Source organism: Jaculus jaculus, chromosome 4 (assembly GCF_020740685.1).
Source record: "Jaculus jaculus isolate mJacJac1 chromosome 4, mJacJac1.mat.Y.cur, whole genome shotgun sequence".
Taxonomy (NCBI): Eukaryota; Metazoa; Chordata; class Mammalia; order Rodentia; family Dipodidae; genus Jaculus; species Jaculus jaculus.
In genome coordinates this window covers 69,604,277-69,618,933 of record NC_059105.1, presented here as the reverse complement: position 1 = coordinate 69,618,933, position 14,657 = coordinate 69,604,277, and the positions used below count along the sequence as shown (strand labels likewise).

Below are 14,657 nucleotides of genomic sequence, written 5' to 3'. Positions count from 1 at the left end.
TCCAGACACATGCGCCCCCTTGTGCATTTGGCTAACGTGGGACCTGGGGAACCGAGCCTCGAACCGGGATCCTTAGGCTTCACAGGCAAGCGCTTAACCGCTAAGCCATCTCTCCAGCCTTTTTTTTTTTTTTTTTTTTAAGGTAGGGTCTCACTCTAGCCCAGGCTGACTTGGAATTCACTATGTAGAGTCAGGGTGACTTTGAACTCACGGTGATCCTACTACCTCTGCCTCCCAAGTGGTGGAATTAAAGGTGTGCACCACCATGCCCAGCTTTTTGTTAACAATTTTTGCATGTATGTTCTTGAGGAAGATTGTTCTGTAATTTCCTTTTTTGTTCTGTCTTTGGTTTTGGTATCAGAGTGATGGTGGCATCCTGGAAGGAGTTTTCTAATATTCCTTCCTTTTCTATTTTATGGAAAAGTTTGAGAAGCATGGGTGTTAGTTCTTCCATGAAGGTCTGGTAAAATTCAACAGTGAATCTATCTGGGCCTGGATTTTTTTTTTTTTTTTTTTTTTGAGGTGGGGTTTCATTCTAGTCCAGGCTGCCCTGGAATTCACTATGTAGTCTCAGGGTAGCCTTGAACTCACAGTGATCCATCTACCTTTGCTTCACAAGTGCTGGGATTAAAGACATGCACCACCATGCCCAGCTTTTTTTTTTTTTTTTTTTTTTAAATGTAGTGCCTCACTGTAGCCCAGGCCAACTTGGAATTCACTATGTAGCCTCATGGTAGCCTTGAACTCATGGTGATCCTCCTACTTCTGACTCTCCATTGCTGATATTAAAGGTATGTGCCACCAGCCTGGCTGTGGACTGTTATTAGTTGGGAGATTTTTTTTTTTTTTAATCAATGCTTAGATCTCCATACTTGCTATAGGTCTAATTAAGTGGTTTATCTCATCCTGACTTAATTTTGGTAGGTTATATAAGTCAAGGAAATCATCAATTTCTTTCAGATTTTCAAACTTAGTAGAGTGTATGTTCTAAAACTGTCTATGAGTTTCTGAATATTTTGGTTTCTATTGTAATGGTGCCCTTTTCATCTCTAATTTAATTAATTTGTATCTCTTTTTCTTTTGGTCAGATTTTCTAAGGGTGTATAAAAATTGTTTATCCTTTCAAAGAACCAAATATTTGTTTAATTGATTCTTGGATGTTTTATGGTTTCTCTTTCGTTAGTATCTGTCCTAATCTTTATTATTTCTTCCCATCTACTGATTTTGGGTTTACCTTGTTTTTCTTTTTCCAAGGCTGAAGATGAAGCATTAAGTTGTTTACTTATGACCTTTCTACTTTCTTATTCTTGTTTTGTTTTAAAAATATTTATTTATTTGAGAGAGAGAGAGGAAGAAAGAGGCAGAGAGAGAGAGAGAGAGACTGGGTGTGCCAGGGCCTCTAGCCACTGCAAACGAACTGCAGATACATGTGCCACCTTGTGCATCTGGCTTACATGGGAACTGGGGAATTGAACCTGGGTCCCTAGGCTTTGCAAGCTAGTGCCTTAACCACTAAAAGCCATCTCTCCAGCTCAACTTTTCTACTTTTTTTTTTTTTTTTTGGTTTTTCAAGGTAGGGTCTCACTCTAGTCCAGGCTAACCTGGAATTCACTATATAGTCTCAAGATGGCCTCAAACTCAAGGCAATCCTCCTACCTCTGCCTCCCAAGTACTAGAATTAAAGGCATGTGCCAGCATGCCCAGCTTCTAATTTTTTTTTTCAGTTTCTAATTTTTTTTTTTTTTTTTTGAGGTAGGGTCTCACTCTGGCTCAGGCTGACCTGGAATTCACTATGTAGTCTCAGGATGGCCTTGAACTCTTGGCGATCCTCCTACCTCTGCCTCCCGAGTGCTGGGATTAAAGGCGTGCGCCACCACGCCCGGCTAGCTTCTAATTTTTTAATATGGCTACTTAAAAATATAAATTTCCCTCTTAGGGCTTCCTATGTTGTGTCCCAAAGGTTTTGGTGTGTTGTGTCCTCATTATTATTTGACTCTATCTATTTTTTAAATTTCCTTATTGATTTCTTCATTGACCCATTCATTATTTAGTAGTGTATTATTTAGTTTCCATGATTTTGTGTATGCTGTTATAGTTTTTCTTGCTATTGATTTGTAGTTTAATTCCATTGTAATCAGATAGAGTACCAGAAATTATTTCAATTTTCCTGTATTTGTTAAGATTTTCTTTGTGTCCTAATACATGGTCTGTTTTAGAGAATGTTCCATGTGCTGCTGAAAAGAATGTATATTCTGCAGCATTTGGATGAAATGTCCTGTAAATAGCTGTTAGGTCCATTTGTTGTATGACATCATTTAATCCACGTATCTGTTTATCTTTTGCCAGGATGACTTGTCAATTGATGAGAGTGGGGTATTGAAGTCACCAAGTATAATTTTGCTTCATGTTATCTGTGACCTTAAGTCTAATATTGTTTGTTTGATAAGTTAGGAGCCCCCATGTTAGGTGCATATATGTTTAGAATTGTAATGGCCCTCTGTTGGTGTGTTCCTTTAATCAGTATAAAGTGATCTTCTTTATCTTTCTTTTTTTTTTTTTTTTCCGAGGTAGGGTCTCACTCTGGTCCAGGCTGACCTGGAATTAACTCTAGTGTCAGGGTGGCCTTGAACTCACAGTGATCCTCCTACTTCTGCCTCCCGAGTGCTGGGATTAAAGGCGTGTGCCACCACACCCGGCTTTTTTCTTTATCTTTTCTAACTAATGTTGGTTAAGTCTACCCTCTCCGATATTAGAATAGCAACACATGCGTGTTTTCTAGGCCCATTTGCTTGAAATACTGTTTGCCATCCTTTCACCCTAAAATAGTGTCTGTCTTTTATGGAGAGATTAGTTTCTTGGAGGCAACAAACAGAAAAATCCTGCTTTCTTTTTCTTTTTTTTTTAATTTAATTTAATTTATTAATTTTTTAAATTTTTATTAGCATTTTCCATGATTATAAAAAAAATCTGTTAAATTCCCTCCCTCCCCCTACAGTTTCCCCTTTGAAATGCCATTCTCCATCATATTACCTCCCCATTACAATCATTGTAATTACATATATACAATATCAACCTATTAAGTATCCTCCTCCCTTCCTTTCTCTTCCCTTTATGTCTCCTTTTCAACTTACTGGCCTCTGCTACTAAGTATTTTCCTTCTCATGCAGAAGACCAGTCATCTGTAGCTACGATCCACATATGAGAGAGAACATGTGATGCTTGGCTTTCTGGGTCTGGGTTACCTCACTTAGTATAATCCTTTCCAGGTCCATCCATTTTTCTGCAAATTTCATAACTTCATTTTTCTTTACCGCTGAGTAGAACTCCATTGTATAAATGTGCCACATCTTCATTATCCACTCATCAGTTTGTAATTTTTTTAATTAATTTGAGAGGGGGAAGAGAAAGATCAAGAGAGAAAGAGAGAGAGAGAGAATAGACACACCAGAACCTTTTGCTCCTGCAATCAAATTCCAGATACATATATGCCATTTTGTCCATCTATCTCTATGTGGGTACTAGAGAATTGAACCCCAGTGAACAGGCTATTCAAGGAGGTGCTTTTAACTGCTGAACTGTCTCCCCAGCTCTTAGCTAAAATTTTTTGGAGATAGGGTCTTTCTTCATTGATCAGGCTAGCCTTGAACCTGTGAGTACTGGGATTATAGGTATGCACCATCACACTTGTTTTAAAAGTACTTTTTTTTTTCAAGTGCACGTAGGTGTGTTATACGTGTGTGTGTGTGTGTGTGTGTGTGTGTGTGTGTAGGCCAAAAGTGGACACTGAGTTGTTTTCATGATCACTCTCCACTCTCCTTTTTTGGGGGGTGGGGGGTTATTTGAAGCAGGGCCTCACTCTAGCCCAGATTGACCTGGAGCTCACTCTGTAGTTCCAGGCTGGCCTTGAACTCACAGCGATCCTCCTACCTCTGCTTCCTGAGTGCTGGGATTAAAGGTGTGCACCACCACGCCTGGCTTACTAGCCACTTTTTATTGAGGCAGGGTTTCTTGATGAGTATAGAGCTCATTCATTCAATCAGACTAACTAGCCAGTGAGCCCAGTAATCCCAGCCCCACCTCCCCAGCTCTGGGATTACAGGCACTGCCACAATGCCTGCCATTTTATGTGGTTTCTAGGGTTCTGAACTCAGTTTCTCATGTTTGTGTGGCAACTTTACCCACTGAACCATCTTCCCAGCTCCAGAGCAAATTGCTTTAAATCCTCTAGACTCAATAAGACAATTCTAACATAGGCAAAAAAATTTGAGCAAATGCTTCATCAACGTAGATATACAGGTGGACAATAAATACATTGAAATATGTTCAACAACATTTGTTATTAGGGAAATTCAAACAAAGTGAGTAAAATAGGAAACTTCTGGGTAATACATTCTTTATCTTAATTGTTCTGATGGGTTCTTAGGTATATACATGTTAAAATTTATCAAAATGGACATTTTAAATAGCTCATTTAAGTATGTTACTAAGGGGCTGAGGAGATGGCTCAGTGGCTAAAGGTGCTTGTTTGAAAAGCCTACCAGCCCAGGTCCAATTCCTCAGTACCTATGTAAAGCCAGATGCAGAGTGGTATATGCATCCGGAGTTTGTTTGCAGTAGCAAGAGGCCTTGGTGCACTGATTCATTTTCTCTCTCTCTCTCTCTCTCACCTTGCAAATAAGTAAAAAAAACATATTTAAATATGCCTTTTTTTTTCAAGGTAAGGTCTCCCTCTAGCCCAGGCTGACTTAGAATTCACTATGTAGTCTCAGGGTGGCCTCAACTCATGCAATCCTCCTCCTACCTCTGGGTCCTGAGTGCTGGGATTAAAGGCATGTGCTACCACGCTCAGCTCCTAAATATACTTTTTTTTTTTAATTTCTTTTGTTCATTTTTTATTTATTTATTTGAGAGCAGCAGACACAGAGAGAAAGAAAGATAGAGGGGGACAGAGAGAGAATGGGCGCGCCAGGGCTTCCAGCCACTGCAAACAAACTCCAGACACCTGCGCCCCCTTGTGCATCTGGCTAATGTGGGACCTGGGGAACCGAGCCTCGAACCGGGGTCCTGAGGCTTCACAGGCAAGCGCTTAACCGCTAAGCCATCTCTCCAGCCCTAAATATACTTTTAATATTTAAATAAAACTTTTGAAAATGTGCTTCAGGGCTGAAGAGATGTTTTAGCAGTTAAGGCACTTGCCTGCAAAACCTAAAACCTGGGTTCAGTTCCCAGTACCCACATAAAACCAAAGGCACTCAGTAGTGCATGCATCTGGAGTTCCTTTGCAGCGGCTGGTGGCCCTGGCGTGCCCATTCTCTCTCCACCCTTTCTCTCTCCTTGCAAATAAAAGAAGAAAGTGTATTTCATTTTATGCTACTTTGAACATTAAATTATTTATAAAAGAAGTAAAAGAGAGTACTAAGAAACAATACGTCTTCAAAGCATGTGTACTTCTAGAAGATTAATACTTACTTCATATGTATTAGTCCAGTGTTTTACCAATTCCTGGGACCGTAAGTGCATGTTTTTCTTTGCTGTTCTTTCTGCACGCAGAGCTGCTGCTTCTCTTGTCAACCTGTCGAGGCTATCCCGAATCCTTTCCCACTCATTGTGTGGAAGGATGGTAACCTGCTGGAGATCTACCTTGCTAGGTATGAGAGCAGGATAGGGAGTTTCATCTTCTTCAGTGTTCTTCATTCCTAATACAGATTAAAACATAATTTCACAAATGGGTAATACTGCGAATGTTCATCTGTTGGGGTTAAAGACATTATGATGGATTCTGTAACTCTCTTCTCCATCTAGCAATAGAAACATAAGCTGGAGAACCAATTATATTCTTGGGGCAAGAATTTAGTTTAAGAATATTTGCATCTCTCTTGCTAACAATTATTTTGCTAGAGCTAGGGAGATTGCTCAGTGGTTAAAGGCACTTGGTTGCAAAGCCTGCTGGCCCAGGTTCAACTCCCCAGTACACATATAAAGCCAGACACACAAAGTGGCACATACTCATCTGCAGTGGCAAGAAGCTCTTGCATGCCCAAATTCTTTTGTGCTCTCTCTCTCTCTCTCTCTCTCTCTCTCTCTCTCTCTCTCTCTCTCTCTCCCTCCCTCCCTCCCTCCTCCTCCTCCTCTCCTCCCCTCTCTCTCAAGTAAATAAAAATATTTTTAAAAATATTAAAAATTCTCTAGTGAGGTGTGGTGACACACACCTTTAATCCCAGCACTCAGAAGGCAGAGGTAGGAGGATCACCATGGATCAAGGCCACCTAAGACTTCATAGTGGATTCTAGTCAGCCTGGGCTGGAGTGCGACCCTACCTCAAATAAACAACAACAACAACAAAAGTATTTCTCTAACAGTAAGCAAAGTGACAAGACAAAAAATTGTTCTGGGAGATACATTCACGAGATCCTCCCACTGAATAAGAATCAGAAAGTAAGAAAGGTAACTATCCTATAACCACAAGAGGAGCCAGCCTTGGATGAAGCTGTTAGCATGAAGTGCAAAGAAAGGAAGGGTGAACCCCAGCAGCAACGGTCTCACTGTGCTGCTCATCACCCCCCCTTGAGGTCTACAGTGACTGCTACATGAGTGAATGCATTTCTTTACTTCTGAACAGGACTCAGGATTCTGTTATATGAATTCAAAACACCCTAAATGATCCCGTGGAGCACATGAACGGCTCTCTTTAGAGACATGCTCTACACTTTCAACAAACAGGATTTCTTAATTATTAACAACCAAACTAAGCTGGGCTTAGTGCTCTATGCCTGTAATTCCATCATTTAGGAGACTGAGGAAAGAGGATCTTAAGTTCTAAACAAACCTGGTGTACATAGCAAGACTGTCTCAAAAAACCAACCAAAAGCACTCCAACAAAGCTCACTACAGCTGCTTTTTTTTTTTTTTTTTTTTTTGGTTTTTCGAGGTAGGGTCTTGCTCTAGCCCAGGCTAACTTAGAATTCACTATGTAGTCTCAAGGTGGTTTCGAACTCATGGTGATCCTCCTACCTCTGCCTCCCAAGCCACTCCAGCTATTTTTAAAGTTCATTTTGGGATATTTGTCACCCTGCAGAAACTCCTAAAGATCCTAGATTCATTCTTTGAAGCTATATATGAAAAATACCACACAAACCACACCAGTAGGTTCTAGCGAAGGCCCTTTGGCAACCAGCTTTGGGTAGAGATTTCAACTTGTTCACTGGGTGCCATATACCTCAGTCTTCACCACTGTTGCCACCAAAACTGGTACAGTTTTCCTGCTATTCATTCCAGAACATGGTTTCAATACACTGCTTTATTCCTTATATTTCTGTTCTCAGAATATAAATCTGGCATATGTGAAAATGGATAGTTGAATCTTGGTCCCCTATTTAAACCTTAGCTACAAAGTAGGTTAAAAAAAAAAAATTCTGCCTTCTCCCTTAGTAGATAAGGCCTGTAAGGAAGGAAATTCACCAAAAACAGAAAAAAAAAAAAAAAGGCATTTGACTGGGCATGGTTGGTGCATGCCTTTGATCTAGAACTCCAGTGTCAGATGTAGGAGGATTGCCATGAGTTCGAAGCCACCCTGAAACTACATAGTGAATTCCAGTTCAGCCTGGGCTACAGTGAGACCCTAACTAGAAAAAAACAATTACAAAAAGAAAGAACCTAGTGTAGTGGTGCACGCCTTTAATCCCAGCACCCGGGAAGCAGAGGTATGAGGATCGCCGTGAGTTCGCGGCCACCCTGAGACTCCATAGTGAATTCCAGGTCAGCCTGGGCTACAGTGAGACCCTACCTTGAAAAACAAAACAAAAAAGAAAGAAAGAAAGAAAGAAAGAACGAAAGAAAGAAAGAAAGACAGAATGAAAGAAAGAAAGAAAGAAAATGGTAATTTGAATGATGACTAAGTCAAATGTATATAACAATTGCAGGATAATACAGTGGGTAACACTTGGACTCCAGATTCAGACTACTGGGCTTTTAGGGAACACATAATATATGAACTATGAGAATCCAGAAATAATCATTTAACCCTTTTGTATCTTTTTCCTTAATTGAAAAATAGGGTTATTAACAGTGCCTTATTTAAAAGGTTGTTGTGGATTCCAGGTCAGCCTGAGCCAGAGTGAGACCCTACCTCGAAAAACCAAAAAAAAATAAATAAATAAATAAAAGAATAAATAAATAAAAGGTTGTTGTGGGCTGAAGAGATGGCTTAGCAGTTAAGGTGCCTGCCTATAAGGCTAAATAACCCAGGTTTGATTCCCTAGGACCCATGTAAGCCAGATGCACAGGTGGCACATGTGTTTGGAGTTTGTTTACTCCAGCTAGAGGCTCTAACATACCCATTCTGTCTCTCTTTCTCTTTCAAATAAATAAAAATTAAAAGGTTGGTGTGATAATATAAAGAATTTAGGATAAAGCCTAGTATACAATACATTATCAAAAAATATTTTCAGGGCTGGAGAGATGGCTTAGCGGTTAAGCGCTTGCCTGTGAAGCCTAAGGACCCCGGTTCGAGGCTCGGTTCCCCAGGTCCCACATTAGCCAGATGCACAAGGGGGCGCACGCGTCTGGAGTTCGTTTGCAGAGGCTGGAAGCCCTGGCGCGCCCATTCTCTCTCTTCCTCTATCTGTCTTTCTCTCTATGTCTGTCGCTCTCAAATAAATAAATAAATAATTAAAATATATATATATATATTTTCGGAGCCAGGTGTGGTGGTACATGCCTTTTTAAAAAATATTTTTGGTTCAGTTTTATTTATTTGAGAGTGACAGAGAGAGAGAGACAGATAGATAGATAGAGAATGGTCATGCTAGGGCTTCCAGCCACTGCAAATGAACTCCAGATGCGTGCATCCCCTTGTGCATCTGGCTAACATGGGTCCTGGGAAATCTAGCCTCGAACCGGGGTCCTTAGGCTTCACAGGCAAGTGTTGAACTGCTAAGCCATCTCTCCAGCCCGGCTCATGACTTTAATCCCAGCACTCAGGAGGCAGAGGTAGGAGGATTGCTGTGAGTTCGAGGCCACCTTGAGACTACAGAGTGAATTCCAGGTCAGCCTGGGCTACAGTGAGACCCTACCTTGAAAAAACAAAACAAAAAAAAACAAAACTTTTTTTTTCTCATGCTTTTGGAGTGTTTGCAGTGGCTGGAGGCCCTGGGTCCCCCATTTTATCACCCTCTATCTGCCCCTTTATCTATCTCTCAAATATATAAAAATAAAATAAAATTTTAAAAAGAAAAAATATTTTCTAGGGCTAGAAAGATGGCTCAGTGGTAAAGGCACTTGCCTGCAAAACCTAATGACCTGGGTTCAATTCTCCCATACCCATGTAAAGCCAGATGCTCAAAGGGGCGTAGGCATCTGGAGTTTGTTTGCAGAGGCCAGAGGCTCTGGAGTGCTGATTCATTCTCTCTCTCCTTGCAAATAAATAAAAATATTGGGCTGGAGAAATGTTTGTTGGAACAAGAATAAACAGAAGTAGAAAGAAAAGCAGAAACAAATCACAAAGTTCTAGGCTGAGAGAAAGATACTTAAAGAAAAGCTGCCAGGGTAGAGTTATCTAAAGGCTTGAATTAGGTTGACAGCAGTGAGTGATTGGTGGCTAAAGTGAGTTCAGAACCACAGGTACCATCTTCCTTATTATATACCAAGTGTGTATATGCAGAATAAAGTCAATCAAAACTGAGAAACCGTGCAGTTTTCTGGATTAAGTTATACCTGAATATACATAGTCTTTCATTTTAACTACTGTGAGTTAGTTACTAGGAACCAAAAAAGTCCTGATCAATACATGCTTGTAGCCTTGAAATACATTGTTGCTTTGCCTGACCTGGCACAGTTTGGTTTGTATTACTTGAAATCAAAGGCTGGAGAAACAATGCCTTCTAAGTCAGTCATCTGCCTCTTGAACTAACATTTTCAGGTATGTCTTTCTCTAACTTAAGTCATTCCATTTTTTTAAATTGTTTTGTTTATTTTTATTTATTTATTTGAAAGTGACAGACAGAGAAAGAGGCAGAGAGAGAGAAAGTGAGAGAATGGGCGCGCCAGGGCTTCCAGCCACTGCAAACGAACTCCAGACGTGTGCGCCCCCTTGTGCATCTGGCTAACGTGGGTCCTGGGTAATTGAGCCTCAAACCGGGGTCCTTAGGCTTCACAGGCAAGCGCTTAACCGCTAAGCCATCTCTCCAGCCCCCATTCCATTTTTTTAAACAACTTCCATGATTGTAAACAATATCCCATGGTAATGTCCTCCCTCCCCCCCTTTTCCCCTTTGAAACTCCATTCTCCATCATAACCCCTCCCCATCTCAATCAATCTCTCTTTTATTTTGATGTCATGATCTTTTCCTCCTATTATGATGGTCTTGTGTAGGCATTCCATTCTTTACTTCTGATACATAATAGTTGTGTGTATTTATGGAATACTGTGTTGTGTTTTGATCTAATTCTTTCAGGCATGAAATAATATGGGGAAAATTAATTCACAGAATTATGAAGGGGCTCACTATAGTCCATCTTGGCAAAACTGCTCCATATGAACCACACAGTGGTAAGTGGACTTTGACACTGTGGCAGAAAAGCAGAGTGTTAGAAAACTGTGTTGTGTACAGTGTGATCCCTCCTCATCGACATCGCAAATCTTCCATTAAAAGATATGTTTTATTCAAGATCTTCTCATGGGCTATAACACAGGAACAAAATAGAGAATAGCCACAAAAGTGGGAACAGAGTTGGTTCTTATAAAGAAATAAAAGAAAGCCAGGTGTGGTGGCGCACACCTTTAATCCCAATACTTGGGAGGCAGAGGTAGGAGGATCACTGTGAGTTTGAGGCCACCCTGAGGCTACATAGTGAATTCCAGGTCAGCCTGGGCTGGAGAGAGACTCTACCTCATAAAATAAAATAAAATAAAATAAAATAAAATAAAATAAAATAAAATAAAATAAAATAAAATAAAATAAAATAAAATAGCTCACAGAAGTCTTGGAAAACATCCCCTTGTATAAAAAATTTTATTGATTTATTTGAGAGAAAGCAAACATATGGGCGTGCCAGCAGTGCCCCTTGTGGCTGAAAACTCCTTACATGTGTGCCATATTATGCATCTGGTTTTAGGAGGGTACTGTGGAAAGCTTTGCAAGCAAGCACCTTTAACCACTGACCCATCTTCCCAGCCCATATGTAGCATAGGCTGGCCTCGAACTCCTGATCCTCCTGCCTCTGCCTCTTCAGCAATTTCCCACTGATATATGCTACCACACCCAAACCCTGTACTTTTTTTTTTTTTTTTTGAGGTGGGGTCTCATTCTAGCCCAGGATGACCTGGCATTCTAGTCCCAGACTGGCCTCAAACTGAGCAATCCTTCTTCCTCTGCCTCTTGAGTGCTGGGATTAAAAGTGTGTGACACAAGCCGGGCATGGTGGTGCACACCTTTAATCCCAGCACTCAGGAGGCAAAGGTAGGAGGATCACCGTTGAGTTCAAGGCCACCCTAAGACTACATAGTGAATTCCAGGACAGCCTGAGCTAGAGTGAAACCCTACTTCGAAAAACCAAAAAAAAGAAAGAAAGAAAAGAAAAAAAAAAGAAGTGTGTGACACAATACCCAGCCCCCTATACTTTTTTTGAGACAGGGTCTCATATAATACAAGTTTGCCTCAAGCTTTGTGTCTGCCTTCTACCACCTGAGCCACACCCCAATTTCCTATATTTCTGAGGATCAGGAGAGCTCTAGTTGATAACAGATCTATAGATTATTTCTCATATACTTATTTAACCCACTGAGTTGATAGAAAATTCAGTTTTCTGGGGACAATCTTCACCCTAAAATTCCTACCTTGAACAGTTTTAGTAGTGTATGTAGCCAGGTGTGGTGGTGCACACCTTTAATCCCAGCACTTGGGAGGAAAAGGTAAGAAGATCACTGTAAATTCAAGGCCACAGTGAATTCCAGTTCAGCCTGGGCTAGAGTGAGATCCTCAAAATAAAAAAGGAGGAGGATGAGAAGGAGAAGGAAGAGAAGGAAGAAGGAAGAAGAAGAAAGAAGGAAGAAGAAAAGAAGGAGAAGAAAGGAAGAAGGAGGAGGAAGAAGTAAGGAAGAAAGAAGAAGAAAACTGGAGGCAGAGAGGGCAGGCCACAGTTGAAAGATGAAACAAGAGACAGACGGTCAAAGAGAACATAAATAGGCAAATTTCAAGCATTAGACAGAGAGACAAAAGTATTGGCAAATGACCTAGAGATAGGTGATATCAGTCCATGTGCTTGCTGTTACTGACACATTTTCCTTAAATTAATAAAAAGCTTTGGGGGGCTGGCTTAGTGGTTAAGGCACTTGCCTGCAAAGTCAAATGACTCAGGCTTAATTTCCCAGGGCCCATGTAAGCCAGATGCACAAGGTGGTACATGCGTCTAAAGTTTTTTTGCAGTGTCTGGAGTTCCTGGTGTGCTCATTTTCTCTCCCTCCTCCCCCTCTCAAATAAGTAGATAAATAAAAATTTAAAAAAAATATTTTTGAAGCCTGGTGTAGTGGCATACGCCTTTAATCCCAGTACTCAGGATGTAGAGGTAGGAGGGATCACTGTGAGTTTGAGGCCACCCTGAGACAACCTAATAAATTCCAGGTCAGCCTGGGCTAGTGTGAGACCCTACCTCAAAAAACTAAAACAATATATATTTTTGATCCATTTATTTACTTTTTATTGAACGTGTTAATGATACAGAGCTCTTACACTGCCAAACCATGCCTAAGAATCCAAAGAAATGGTACAATGGACGGCCTCATCTATCTATCATAATACAAAATATTTTGTTTTCTTTTGTTTGAGACATGGTCTCATGTATCTCAGGCTATGTAGTTGAGAATGACCTTGAATTTCTGATCCTCCAGCCCTTACTTACTGAGTAGCTGGAATTTCAGACATGCACCATCAGACCCAGTTTGTACAGGGCTGAGGATGGAACCAGGGATTTGTGCTTTTTCTTAGAGGCAAGCTTTCTAACAAATGAGCTAGATCCCCATCCTTCTCAGCTCCTGAGAAACTAGGATTAAAGGCATGTAACTGCTGTGCCTTTGGCCCACAACACATCCCAATATTACCAGCCTCAGGTCTAAGCCTTTAATACATTAAACCTTTGGGGAGGTACTATTCATACTTAAACTATAACAACAAGGCACAACCAGACACAATGAATAAAAACTGTTATTTGCAAAAATGGCTTTGGAGGGGTCCTAAAACTTCTTAAGGTCTCCACTGCACAAATAGCCACTACAGTGCATCAGTGGAAGAATGGCTGCCTTTCCTTCAGCATCCGGCACAGGGAGCTACTGCTACAGAAACTCAGGCAATGACACGAAGATTGTTCAAGTCATTCTAACTGCCATCATGAAAACAAACTTGTAGTTGAACAAAATCAAATTTTATGACATGTAACCTGAATTAATGTAAGTAGCATTCTATTTTTTACATCAAAGCATTTGAATTTGGAAGAGACACATCGTCACTTTATTTTTTAAAAAACATTTTATTTGCAAAGAAGGAAGGACAGAAAGAGAGCGGGAGGGGGAGGGAGAGAGAGGAAGAATAGGTGGCCAGGTGCTCTTGCCACTAAAAACGAACTGTAGACTCATGAGCCACCTTGTGCATCGGGCTTTATGTGGGTACTGGGGAATCAAACCCGGGCCATTAGGCTTTGCAAGCAAGCACCATCAACCGCTGAACCATCTCCCTAGTCCCACACATACCTTCACTTTACAGTGGAAAGGAATGAAGCATTTTCTTTAAAGACTTCAGGAAAGGCCACTCAGCAGGTCTGCAGCGGAGCCAAGTGTCTAAACGACTCACTGGTATCCCCACAAGGCATTCCGACTCATGAAATAAATAAAACTTAAGCGAGGGCTGGAGAGATGGCTTAGCGGTTAAGTGCTTGCCTGTGAAGCCTAAGGACCCTGGTTCGAGGCTCAGTTCCCCAGGTCCCACGTTAGCCAGATGCACAAGGGAGCGCACGCGTCTGGAGTTCGTTTGCAGAGGCTGGAAGCCCTGGCGCGCCCATTCTCTCTCTCTCCCTCTATCTTTCTCTCTGTGTCTGTCGCTCTCAAATAAATAAATAAATAAATAAATAAATAAATAAATAAATAAATAAATAAATAAATAAATAATTAAAAAAAAAAAAAACTTAAGCGACCCCAGACACTGGCCGAGGTTGTGGTGTCTAACTTTCTGTGGTTCTCCTACTCCTATTCCTGTAAGTGCGCTGCACAGTCCCATGTCCCTTTTCCTCCTATCACCCATTCCCCACCCCCGAAAGCAAAACTAGGTCTAACTTGCAGGGTTCAATGATGCTTATTGGGGATGCCACAAAAGCTTGCGCTTGTCACCCTGTGCCAGGGTCCCTGAAACCATCGCTGCGAGGACACGGGCCAGGTTTAGCTCACCGGTGCTGGAGCCGGCCAGACGCCGTCCGAACCGCACCTGCATCCCGGAAAGGCTAGCGCGGCGGCGTCCGCAGTACCCACCGGACCACCCAAGAACCCTCAGTGTTTTCCAGACCGCTTGGTTGCTCAGCAACGCCGCCGCCGGAAGTGACGGTGGCCGGCGCGGGAGAGACGAGGAGCGCGCCGGAGTCAGCGGTAGGCCTGAAGGCGGGAGCGGCGTGCTGCGCCTG

At 41.5% G+C, this 14,657-nt stretch overlaps 1 protein-coding gene across 2 annotated transcripts in view; it reads right to left on the bottom strand.

The window, feature by feature from the left end:
- Nucleotides 1-14,555, bottom strand: part of Cfap210 (cilia and flagella associated protein 210) — a 47,577-nt gene extending 33,022 nt beyond the window's left edge. The window contains exons 1-2 of one of the 2 annotated variants that reach the window (XM_045148059.1): nucleotides 14,428-14,555; nucleotides 5,470-5,696 (exon numbers count right to left, since the gene is read on the bottom strand). In XM_045148059.1, coding sequence (XP_045003994.1) covers nucleotides 5,470-5,696; nucleotides 14,428-14,470 — 270 coding nt within the window. In that variant the 5' untranslated portion in view covers nucleotides 14,471-14,555. Of the gene's footprint in view, nucleotides 1-5,469; nucleotides 5,697-13,737; nucleotides 13,771-14,427 lie in introns of those variants that run through there. The other variant, XM_004651725.2, reaches the window with a different exon arrangement.
- Between the last annotated feature and the right edge of the window lie 102 nt (nucleotides 14,556-14,657).